Here is a 12,194-nt window from a genome sequence, read left to right as displayed (position 1 = left end):
ATTGGCCAGAACCCCTCCCTCCTCTCCAACAGCGCTCATCCTCAGCGGCTTCCTGAACCACTGGACCGTTCCCATGACTACCAGTGGGGTTGGATTATGGGGCGTCATCTCCGCCATCCTCATGCATGGTGCAGAATTCACGCTTCCCATGTGGGCCAAGCACTCTCGGGAGGAATCGTCCATCCTCTACTTTGCGCTGATTAGGCCTCAGTTGGAGTATTGTGTCCAGTTCTGGGCACCGCATTTCAAGAAAGATGTGGAGAAATTGGAGAGGGTCCAGAGAAGAGCAACAAGAATGATTAAAGGTCTAGAGAACATGACCTATGAAGGAAGGCTGAAAGAATTGGGTTTATTTAGTTTGGAAAAGAGAAGACTGAGGGGAGACAGGAGAGCCGTTTCCAGGTATCTAAAAGGGTGTCATAAGGAAGAGGGAGAAAACTTGTTCCCCTTGGCCTCTGAGGACAGAACAAGAAGCCATGGGCTTAAACTGCAGCAAGGGAGGTTGAGGCTGGACATTAGGAAAAAGTTCCTAACTGTCAGGGTGGTTAAACACTGGGATAAATTGCCCAGGGAGGTCGTGGAATCCCCATCTCTGGAGATATTGAAGAGCAGGTTAGATACATGTCTATCAGGGACGGTCTAGACAGTAGTTGGTCCTGCCGGGGGGCAGGGGACTGGACTCAATGACCTCTCGAGGTCCCTTCCAGTCCTAGTATTCTGTGATTCTATGATCCTGAGGGAACCATCTCTCCTCAAAGGATGGTAATAGAAATGTAGCCGTGTTAGTCTGGTGTAGCTGAAGCAAAATGCAGGACAATGTAGCACTTTAAAGACTAACAAGATGGTTTATTAGGTGATGAGCTTGCGTGGGCCAGACCCACTTCCTCAGATCAAATAGTGGAAGAAAATAGTCACAACCACATATACCAAAGGTTACAATTAAAAAAAATGAACCCATAGTCTCCTAGGACATGTCTACACTACAAAGTTAATTCGAACTAGCGGAGCGCTTAGTTCGAACTAGGTAAACCTCATTTTACAAGGACTAAGCCTAGTTTGAACTTACTAGTTTGAATTAAGGGGTGTGTAGCCCCTTAATTCGAACTAGTGGGAGGCTAGCCCTCCCCAGCTTTCCCTGGTGGCCACTCTGGCCAACACCAGGGAAACTCTATTGCCCCCCTCCTGGCCCCGGAGCCCTTAAAGGGGCACGGGCTGGCTACGGTGCCCGTGCCAGGTGCAAGCCTGCCAGCACCCAGCCAGCAGACCCTGCACCTGGCACGGATCGAGCCACCCACCCGATGCCCCCCAGACCTCCCCCTCTTCCCAGGACCAGGCTGGCGGCTCCCGGGAGCTTGCCCGGGACCGCAAGAGGCGGGCACCCTCCTGGTCTAGTGCGAACATCGTGGACCTTGTCCACGACCTCCACACTAGGCACAGGACAGTGGCTGTCTAGGGCAGGAGAGCTGCCAGCCTGGCCACCCAGGAGCAGGTTTGCATGAAAATCAAGGTGGTCCACTGAGACCCCCGACCTTGAGCCCTGAGCTTACAATGGCCGTACTGGGTCAGACCAAAGGTCCATCTAGCCCTGTACCCTGTCTGCCAACAGCGGCCAACCCTAGGGACCCTGGAGGGGATGGACCGAAGACAGTGACCAAGCCATTTGTCTCGTGCCATCCCTCTCCAGCCTTCCACAAACTTTGGGCAGGGACACCACTCCTACTCCCTGGCTAATACCACTCCATGGACCCAACCTCCATGACTTTATCTCACTTCTCTTTAAACTCTGTTCTAGTTGTAGCCTTCACAGCCTCCTGCAGCAAGGAGTTCCACAGGTTGTCTCTTTGCTTTGTGAAGAACAACTTTCTGTTACTAGTTTGAAGCCTGTTACCCATTCCTTTCCTTTGGTGTCCTCTAGTCCTTCTTTATGGGAACTAATGAAGAACTTTTCTTTATGCACCCTCTCCACCCTACTCATGCTTTTATAGACCTCTATCCTATCCCCCCTCAGTCTCCTCTTTTCTAAGCTGAGAAGTCCCAGTCTCTTTAGCCTCTCTTCATATGGGACCTGTTCCAAACCTCTGATCATTTTAGTTGCCTTCCCCTCTCCCACCCTCTCTCTTCCCCTCTCCCACCTCCTTTTCCCAGTCTCCCTGAGTTTTGTTCAATAAAGAGAGATTCTATTTTTGACCACACGTTTTCTTTATTTTATACATCAGGAAGGGGGGCTAGGGAAGGGTAAGTGGAAGGAGGTGAGGGAGGAATGGGGTACGCGCCCCCGATGGGGAGGACTGGGCTGGCTCTGCGGGCTTCTGGGGGTGGAAGCTCTCCTGCAGCCCCCCCAATTGCCCCCTCTGCCCAGATGGCAGCCTGCGGCAAGTGCAGCCGGGCTGATGGCCGAGTGCTGTGATATGCCCAATGTGAGCACTCAGGGCACTCCAAGCCAGGACTGCTTTGCAAGCGGGGAACCCTGAGAACTGTCTGTCCGGGGTGGGGGTCGGGTCCCTTTAAGCACAGCCCTCGGCTAGCCCTCGGCAGCAGCTCCACGCTCTAAGTCCTCATCTGATGCCCTGCCGGCACTGCTTCCGGCCATCCTTAACCCCGGTTCAGGGTCCACTTAATGTCCACAAAGGGTCCACAAAACGCTAATTCGAACTAGTTTTTTAGTCTGGATGCGTTAGTTCGAATTAGCTTAGTTCGAATTAACTAATTTGAACTAAGTTAGTTCGAATTAGCGCTGTAGTGTAGACATACCCCTATAGACAACCACCTAACCTCAAGATGATTCTTACCAACAACCACAGAACATACCACACTAATACCAACCCTGGTACCTTCCCTTGCAACAAACCCCGTTGCCAGCTTTGTCCACGTATTCATTCTGCTGATACCATTATTGGACCTAACCGAGTGAGTTATAAGATCAAGAACACATATTCCTTCGCATCCAGAAATATAATTTATGCTATCATGTGCTGAAAGTGTCCGTCTGCTATGTACATTGGACAAACGTCTCAGACACTTCGCCAAAGGATCAATGCCCACAAAACAGATATTAGACAGGATCACAAAGAAAAAACAATTTCTTGCCATTTCAACCAGAAAGGACACTGTCTCAATGACTTAACTACCTGCATTCTGCTACAAAGACCTTTTACATCTGCACTTGAAAGGGAATCCTCTGAACTGTCATTCATGCTAAAATTCGACACTCTCCGGGGGGACTGAACAAAGACCCCAACTACCTTACCCATTACCAAGATAGCTTCCCCAATTATCACCTCTAATACCATTAGCTCACAGACATCTACCTTTCCCCACCTCTAATATCATTAACTCACAGACACTTACCTTCCTTCCTCCCCCCCTCCCGCATCCCCCTTCTGTTCTGAAATGTGATTTGTCCTTTTCATACGTGTTCATTTTTTTTAATTGTATCCTTTGGTATATGTGGTTGTGACTATTTTCTTCCACTATTTGATCTGAGGAAGTGGGTCTGGCCCACGAAAGCTCATCATCTAATAAACCATCTTGTTAGTCTTTAAAGTGCTACATAGTCCTGCATTTTGCTTCCTCAAAGGATGGTGTGAAGTCCCTCCACCTCCCACCTGGGCTGGACACAAACGGCACAATCTAGCCTGGGGGTGAGCAATAACTTTCACAGGGGGGCTCCTTCATAGATTTTGGTACATGGTCATGGGCTGGCTCCACCCCAAAAGGGGCAGGGCCTGAGTGGAAGGGGCGGGGCTGGGGACTAGCCTCCCATCAGAATTGTCTAGGGCTGGAGGCTTTGAATTAAAGACACGACAAAGGGTGGGTGGCTCCTAGCCGTGCCGATACCACATTGCCTGATGGCCACCCAGGATTACTATGGCTATTTAAAGGGCTCAGGGCTTTGGCCCCTGCTGGGTGCGACAGGGAGCCGGGAGCCATTTAAATAGGATCCTGCTGCCTCAGCCATCGCCTGGAAATTCGGTGGCATGAGCAGCAGGAGATAAATAGAAAGCAGCCAGATGCAGTCTGGGGGCCAAATCAAAGTGTTAGGAGGGCCGCATCTTGCCCAGCCCTGAGCTAGCCATAAGGGTAGCCAGCTAGGCTAAAAGGAGACAGACAGCTAAAGGCTTATCTGTATTTGGTTGATTGTCAAACCTCTGCGGTATCAGGACAGATCGGCACTCTATAAATACAACATAGAATTAAGTATCTTCGGTTCCCCAAGGGCTAAGACCCTTCAAAAAACAATAACGCTGATGCTCATAATAGCCTGTGTCTTTAAGTTATTTAAGACACTTTTCCCAGCAGCAGCCGCCTCAGTGTGGTAAATGCACTTACTCCAACCAATACCTACGCCCCGAGAGCCGTTTGACGAGTGCCAGGGAGCAGAATGGCCGTTCTACCTGTGCATAGTGCCGGAGATGACACGTTCCCGTTAGAACCAAATGCTTTATTCAGAAAAAAGCCATCGACCTTATTCTTACCTGGTCTCTTCTCTTGATGAGCAATTTCCGGCTCCAGGCTGGAGCGCTTGTTTGTTGTGGAGAGAGAGGCAGAGAAAAGTGGTTGGTTAAGCCTGAAATGTTCATATTTAACGGAACAGAGTTCAGGAGGGTATTTTTTAAGATTATTGTGGCTATTTGAATAGCTGTGTTATATATTCTGTATATGTGTTAGTTGGGGTTGGTCCTGCTTTGGGCAGGGGGCTGGACTCGATGACTCCTAAGATCTCTTCCCGCCCTAGGGTTTTAAGATTCTATTTTGCAGAGTCTGCCTTTAAAAAGGACCTGAAACTGACAAGCTCAGGTTTTTAACCACACCCACTGTGTTGAAATCGATTTCCCTGCACCGATGCTCAGTTATCACTATTGCAACAGTCCCAAATGTGAATATAAAAGACAGACTGTGTTCTGAGCTTTATTACTATTACTGTTCATTCTCACGCACGTCACATGCAAGCGGCTGTCAGAACTGCTTCCAAAAGGCATTGCATTCTTAATGCGTCAAACTCCTCCCCCACCACCGCCCATGAAACGAAAAGGAATCAGGAATTCCTCTTTCATTCTCCTCAAAGACAAGAACAGCTGCCATGACTTTGCACTCAAATCAATGCCATTTGCAAGAGAATTTTTTCATTTTTCCCCCCCGCTTTGAAAAATTAGAACAATTTCAAAATGCGCCCGGGGGAATGAGCACATGAAAACACACAACTCACCAAGCACTAGGCAGGGGGTTGTTACATAGTTTGGGAGGAAGCAAATGGATTTATCTGCTGGTCTGTGAGTTGCAAAGAGAAATTTGTACCAGCAGGCCATCTGTCTTCCATAATAACCCTCATCCTCACAAGGAGGCTGACATCTCGTCCCAGTGCCCAGATGCTGTGTTAGCAGGAACTTCGTGCTTGCTTGCTTGCTTGGGAAAGAGGAATTATTTGACGTAAATCTGGGGTGAACACAGGGGGCACGTCTACACAGCAACATTATTTCAAAATAACTTAGTCTGCATCTACATGACAGGCAGTTATTTTGAAACGTCAAAATGTTGTCACGTTGGAGGGCTTCTTACTCTGACTCCTGTAACCCTCACTGTATGAGGAATAAGAGAAGTTAGAGGAAGAGTGTTCTATTTCGAAATAAGTGCTGGATAGACGCTTCCAATTTCAAAATAAGCTATTTTGAAAGAAGCGACGCAATTGACGCAGTTAATTGAGTTAAGCCCTGCTGTGTAGATGCACCCAGGGAGGGCAGGAAGGGTGAACTCATGAGACCACAGGATCAGAAGATGCTAACTCTACAGCAGTGAGGGGCCACCAAGGTTTAAAACAAATAAAGGAAGCTTTTCTTCACACAGTCAACCTGTGGAACTCCTTGCCTGAGGAGGTTATGAAGGCTAGGACTATAACAGGGTTTAAAAGAGAACTAGATACATTCATGGAGGTTAAGTCCATTAATGGCTATTAGCCAGGATGGGTAAGGAATGGTGTCCCCAGCCTCTGTTTGTTAGAGGATGGAGATGGATGGCAGGAGAGAGATCACTTGATCATTCCCTGTTCGGTTCACTGCCTCTGGAGCATCTGGTATTGGCTACTGTGGGCAGACAGGGTACTGGGATAGATGGACCTTTGGTCTGACCCAGTAGGGCCATTTCTATGTTCTTATGTTCTTAAGGCTAGTGAGTGGGCCGGACACGGGGCCCTCCTTCATCTCAGTAGCCACAAGATTATCGTAACCATAACAATCTCCCGGGACAGGGTAATTTTGCTCACTGCGCGTGTGTCCCTAGAATTTCCAGGGGTTGCCCATTGAACTGTGGCAGCGTTGTGACTGGATGTTGCGTGTAATCAACACTCCCCTCCCTTTCTGAACCCTTGCTTTACCTGCGTGTCACTTTTGTAATACCAGCCGGGAAAAAAGCTTGGTGAACGAAAACCCGCAGAATCTGACAACTCAGGAGAAGAAAAGAGGAATTCCCAATTCCTTTTCCTTTTTGATTCATTGGTGGCAGAGGGGAAGGGGATAATGACGCGTTAAGAATGCAATGCCTTTTGGAAGCAGTTCTGACAGCGACTTTCACGTTACGTACGGGAGAATGAAGTTAGCAAAACTACCCTATGCCTGGAGCATTGTGCGTGGGCAACAGTCAACACAATGTCTCCTGGGCCACATAGGGTGCGTCTACACTGCACCGTAACTCAAAATAAGCGACGCGACTTGAGAGACTTATTTTGATGCTATTTTGAAATAGCTTATTTCGGGGGCTTGGCACCAAATTTCAAAATAAAGCGCTTTTCCGAAACGTCCCGTACTCCTCGTGGAATGAGGGTTACAGGAACGTTAGAATAGCGAGTCCGAAGTCACGGGCTTGCTGTGAAGATGCGGGAGAGCTATTTTGGGATACTCCGGGATCTTGCAATAGTGTGGCAGTATAGATGTGGCCATAGAGAAGAATCCCAATGGGCCGCATGCAGGTTGCCACCACTGCTCTACAGAGGCCAATCTGTCCCTGGCACTGCCCCATTATGAAGTTAGCCGACCCACTTCCACATTTGCAAAAGGGGGAACCATTTATCTGACTCTGACAGAGCCCCAGGCCACGGGACGCACGTTGAGACTCACGAGTGAGACCTGGTGAACAGGGCTGATCCCGTCTGCGCTCCACAAAAGGCTGATGGACCCCCCCAAAACCCTCCCCTGACTGCTAAGGGCTCTGTCAGATGTCGGGCGGACTCTCAAGGGACATAGCTTTTGTCTGAGGTTGTTACTGCCACTGGGCCAAAGCTTTGGGAGGACGGCGTGGCTATCCCAAGCAATCTGAAGAGGTAACGGCTGGCTCCGTGCCTCTTTTAGATAAGGTCCGTGGCAGTGGCCACGCGGTGCAGGTAGGTGAGACTAAACAGTCTCCGCTTCTGGGGGTACATGACCACTGGCTCTATCACGGAAGAGGAGAGGATGAGTGCCCCGCCGGCTCGTTGCAGTTCAGAGTTAGCCGAGGGCGCGGATCTTGCTCACTCCTCAGCAGGAGTAGTCGCCCTGGTCTGCTACAGATCAGGCCAAATGGGTCACCACGCCCTGGAGGACAGGAGCAAATAGCAGTTCAGTGAGCAAGGGAAGGCCATGGGAGCAGGGAGGTGCAGCCTACCTAGGCGGGCGGAAGGCAAGAGGAGGCGTGCCCGATTCCTGGAGGGCTCAGCTGCCACATCCCTGAGGCCATCTCCAGTACCGTGGGCTCGCACCGGGGTGTAATGTCGAAGTACTGCTTCGCCCTCTGTGTTGACAAGTTTACCAAGCGCTCCTGCCCGCACCAGAGTGAGTTTGCCCCAGAACTGATCCTAACCCTGCCTGCATCTGCTGCACCCCCTTGCCAAGTCAATTTTAAGCCACCTTCTCTGATGAGCCACTTTTCCTACTTCTTAAATGGTTTTAACATGGACTAAGCCAAAACTTACAACTAGTGTGGGCAAAGAGAAGGGCAATGGCTGCAAGAGATCTGCTGGGCATGCTCAGTGCCCCGAAAATAGCAGGAAGTAGCACAATCTCTCAAGTAGGAGCTTTTGACATTACGCCCAGCAGCCCCAGAAGGCAGGCCAAGGCCGTGGGGAGCACAGAGGAGGGGGGAACAGGAGGAGGGGACAGAGATGGGGAAGGATTTCCTGCCGGTTGTGACGTCAGAAGCATTCAATCCAGCAGCAGTGGTCAGCGGGCTTGCGTTGCCCTGTAGCACACACGTTTCCGTGCACCTTACACCCGGGCCAGATGGCCAGCTAGGGCCCACTGTGGCTGTTCTACGTGCCCTGAAGGGGCCCCCTTGGCCAGAACCGAGCTTGAGAATCTAGGACCTCGTCTCCCAGAAGCCAATGCGCCTGGTCTCCCTGTTGCAGGCCCGAGGCTCGCTTACTCCTCGCCAGCCGTTCCAAGGGTCCTGGAAGTGGGTGCCAATGCCCGAGCAGCAGATAGGGTTGCCAGGAGTCTGGTTTTTGCCCAGACTAACCGTTATTCAGGTCCCTCATCTGGTGAAAATACCGGACATGGTGAAATGTCCGGTATTTCCTGCTTCCCTTGGACGAAAGCCCAGTGGGGACAATTTTTCCCCTGCCACAATTGGCAAGGGGCCATTTAAAGGTACAGTGGTCTCCCTGCCTTTTTTTATTTTTGCTCAACAGAATTTTTTCCCCCTGTGGTTTTTTTTTTTTTTGAGGGGGGGGAAAATCGGGGGGTGTTTGGTATTTTTTGTTAAACCATCTGGCAACTCTAGCGGCAGAAAGTGTCCATAGCACACGGAGGCCATGTCTAGACTAGGAGACAGTTTCAAAATTAGCAAAGTCGACTTGACAACAACAATACATTCAAACGGGCGTGTTCACACTACAAGGAAGCCTCGAAATTCATCTGAGGCAGGCTCCGTGAAAGTGGACGCACTACCTCGGACACGGAGCCCTAGAAAGCCCCAGGAAATCATTCGTTCGAATGACTCTGGCGAGTCGTCATTTCGAAATAGCGGCACTGGGGCGGCCACGCTCCTGCTATTTCGAAATAGCTATTTCGGAATTGGTGTGACTGTTGAGGAAAAGCAGGAGTCCAGATTTCGAATTCAGCCACCCGTTACTTCGAAATAACAGGCCCAGGAGTGTGGCCGCACTGCTTATACATTCGACCTAAGGGCGGGGGGCTATTGAGAAATAAAGCCGTAGTGTAGACTAGGGCTGAGGGTCAAGCTGCATGAAGCTAAGTGCAGACAGGAGTGGCCCGAGGCCGGCTGCGGCAGCTGGCGCCCCAGGCGGATCGCTCGATCGGCGCCCCCGCCTGCAGAGCCGTCAATGGACTGACGACATCAGCAGGCGCCCTGAGCAGATGTAGGACAGACAAGGGATGGTGTTCTCCCAGGGGTTTGTATAGTACTTGTCTTTGCCAGCCCGGCCAATCGTGTGACATGCCAAGCTCAATAAGACTCCTGAGAACATCGGGGTCTGGTTTTTAAGCCCCAAAGATGCAGAGAGCCCCAGACACATCCACTAGAGGTTTCAGGCCCCAAAATCCCGTAGCCCCTGCCTACGCAGGCCCCTGTCACCTCTGCTCTCTTCTCTCTCCAGGGCGGATCAAGGTTCTTTGTCCTTCCTTGTGCTCCACAAACATTCCCAAATTGGCTGCCAACACAAAGCACCTTCTCCAGGTTTCCTGGCCCGGGGAAGCCAGAACACAGTGTGCCGAAAACTGTGCACCACATTGTCCGAGCCAGGACAAACTGCTGGCCGGAGAGGAGGGCTCCGTTCCCACCCTGGGAACTCCTTTCCTCTCCCCAGCGCCGATGTGGGTGGGGCGGGAGCAGAGGGAAGGTGGTGGAGGGAATCTGGATTTGTTCCAGTCCTAACCCGGGACACCATTTGCAAGTGAATGGGTTGGGGGGCAGTTTCAAAGGGCCAACTCCGTTGAGGTGGCAGGATAAGACACAAAGGATCAGGTGTTTTCGAAAGACCTCAGCCGCCATGGAGGCACTGAAGCAAGTGGCCAGATTTTCAGCCCTATGGAGCAACCTGACCCTGCGCTCTTTGAACAGCTAGCTCCCTGGGGCAAAAGCACTTCTCCCTGCTAATGGGAAACCCTCAAGATAGAGGTTTGGGTTCCTCACTCCACCACGAGAACTTGGCAAGGGGACTTTCCACCTGCCTGGAATCAAGAACATCAGAACAGCCACACTGGGTCAGACCAAAGCTCCATCTAGCCCAGTGTCCTGTCTGCCCACAGGGCCAATGCCAGAAGGAGTGAACAGAACAGGGAATCATCCAGTGATCCCTCTCCTGTCACCCATTCCCAGCTTCTGACACACACAGGCTAGAGACACCATCCCTGCCTGTCTTGGCTAACGAGTATTGATGGACCTAACCTCCATGAACTGAACTAGTTTTTTTTCTGAACCCTGTCAAAGTCCTGGTCTTCACAACATCCTCTGGCAAGGAGTTCCACAGGTTGACATTCCATTTTTCCTTTTTTCTCTAAGATGCCTATCTGGTTCCCATAACCATAGCATTGGAGCACCTCACAATCTTTGTTGTACTCCTTTCCCAAACACCCGTGAGAGGCAGGGCAGGGCCATTATCCCATTGTTCAGAGGGGAAACTGAGGCATCAGTAGATTCTCAGAGATGATGCAGTCTGCACTAGAAAATCGCAGGGATTCACAACGCCAAGAGGGGACCTATTCTTTTGGGCAAAAAGTAACAAGGGTACTTTAGGAACCCCAGTAGGGCCTGATTCTGGGACTTCACAAAGTCCCACATGTCTTGCCCAGGAACCTACAGGGAACCTTTGGCAGACCAAGGAATGGAACCCCTTTTGTCCCGACCTATAACAGATTTGATTGTTTACAGCTCAAAAGTTTCATAATAATTGTCCTTGACCCACTTCTTATGCAATTTGTTTCCTTGAGGCATTTCACTCAGTTTGGCCAGAAAAGCTGATTCAGTCTGATTCAGTCCCTGTTCACCATCAAGTTCACTTTCTGGAGCTGGTGCACAGGTAGACTTTTATAGTGGTTTTGTCCACAATATCATGAGGATGTTAAATCCCACATAGGCTGCTGACTGTGAAATTCTTTCTTTCTTTCTTTCTTTCTTTCTTTCTTTCTTTCTTTCTTTCTTTCTTTCTTTCTTTCTTTCTTTCTTTCTTTCTTTTAAAACTCTCTCACACAGTGCGTGGTGGGGGAGGTGGGGTCTGCAAGACTAGCAAACCGGAGTGGCCCAGCTCTCAATCAATAGTGCTTTGCTCACAGGGAAATCTTTTTTTTTTTTTCCTGGCAGGATCACAAAACAGTTGTCTTCAAAAGATGTTTCCTACTTTCCTTTATTTAGCACCTAGGAGCTCCAGGTTGCGAAGTATTTCAACACAAATGAATTATGCTCCACAATAAGTCAGTCAGCTAGCCAGATGCCATGTCCAGCCCGCAGAGGGTAAACTGAGGCACAGAGCAGTAAGCAGCCATGCCCAAGCTCACCCAGCAAGCAGGAGAAGAACTGAGAATACCCCCGTAGAATCTTGACTGCCATTCTCCTGCACTAACCACTAGACCACACAGCTGTCCCTCTTTCGCTGGAGTCGTTATTTAGCAGGATAGACGGTCACTGTGGTTTTTCTGTAGCTGAATTCCCGCGTTACATTTTTTGTGGCACGTACTGATGTTTTGCCTAGAACATTGTGTAATCCACAAATAAATCAATATGGGAAGAACATCCAGTACTAGTTGGAGGAATAAAAAAAAAAAACCCTAAATTGCAGGGCAATAATGATTTCCAGCAGTTTCATAGACGGAAAAACACCAGGGGAAGAAGTCGCCTTATTTTCTCACACCTCTCTGCGCCCCCGCATCACTGACGGCTTCGTCACATGGCTGCAACTTCCACTCAGCCCGCTGAGAACTGAGCCTCGCAGCTTAGTGAGGGTTTCGGAGAAAGCCCCTGGCCAGGGACCGCCAATAAACAGGGACCGAGCCTGAGGACTAGTTCTCCCCTGCCCTGTGATCCGTACACAAGGCTTCACATATTTCTGCCACCTCCTGCAGTGTCTCCCTTCAGCCCAAACAGCTCTTCTGATCTACAGCAGGAAATATCCCCAGTGTCCACTCTCAATAGACACCCCTGGCTCACCAATGCCCCCTCTTCTCCCATTCTGTCCAGGCCTCCTCTCTTTCCTTCTTTTCCTCCCCTTCCCTCCCTCC

The 12,194-nt window shown here is 50.2% G+C and overlaps 1 protein-coding gene across 1 annotated transcript in view; it reads right to left on the bottom strand.

Moving 5' to 3' along the window:
• TPRG1 (tumor protein p63 regulated 1) overlaps positions 1 to 4,955 on the bottom strand; it is an 80,274-nt gene extending 75,319 nt beyond the window's left edge. The window contains exon 1 of the mRNA XM_075938243.1: positions 4,476 to 4,955. Within this exon, the coding sequence (XP_075794358.1) occupies positions 4,476 to 4,580 (105 nt within the window). The 5' untranslated portion in view covers positions 4,581 to 4,955. The remainder of the gene's footprint in view (positions 1 to 4,475) is intronic.
• Between the last annotated feature and the right edge of the window lie 7,239 nt (positions 4,956 to 12,194).

The sequence above is a fragment of the Pelodiscus sinensis genome, chromosome 10 (genome assembly GCF_049634645.1).
Source record: "Pelodiscus sinensis isolate JC-2024 chromosome 10, ASM4963464v1, whole genome shotgun sequence".
In the NCBI taxonomy this organism is placed as follows: Eukaryota; Metazoa; Chordata; order Testudines; family Trionychidae; genus Pelodiscus; species Pelodiscus sinensis.
The sequence above is the reverse complement of the archived record's forward strand: the minus strand, read 5'-3'. Positions and strand labels throughout refer to the sequence as shown.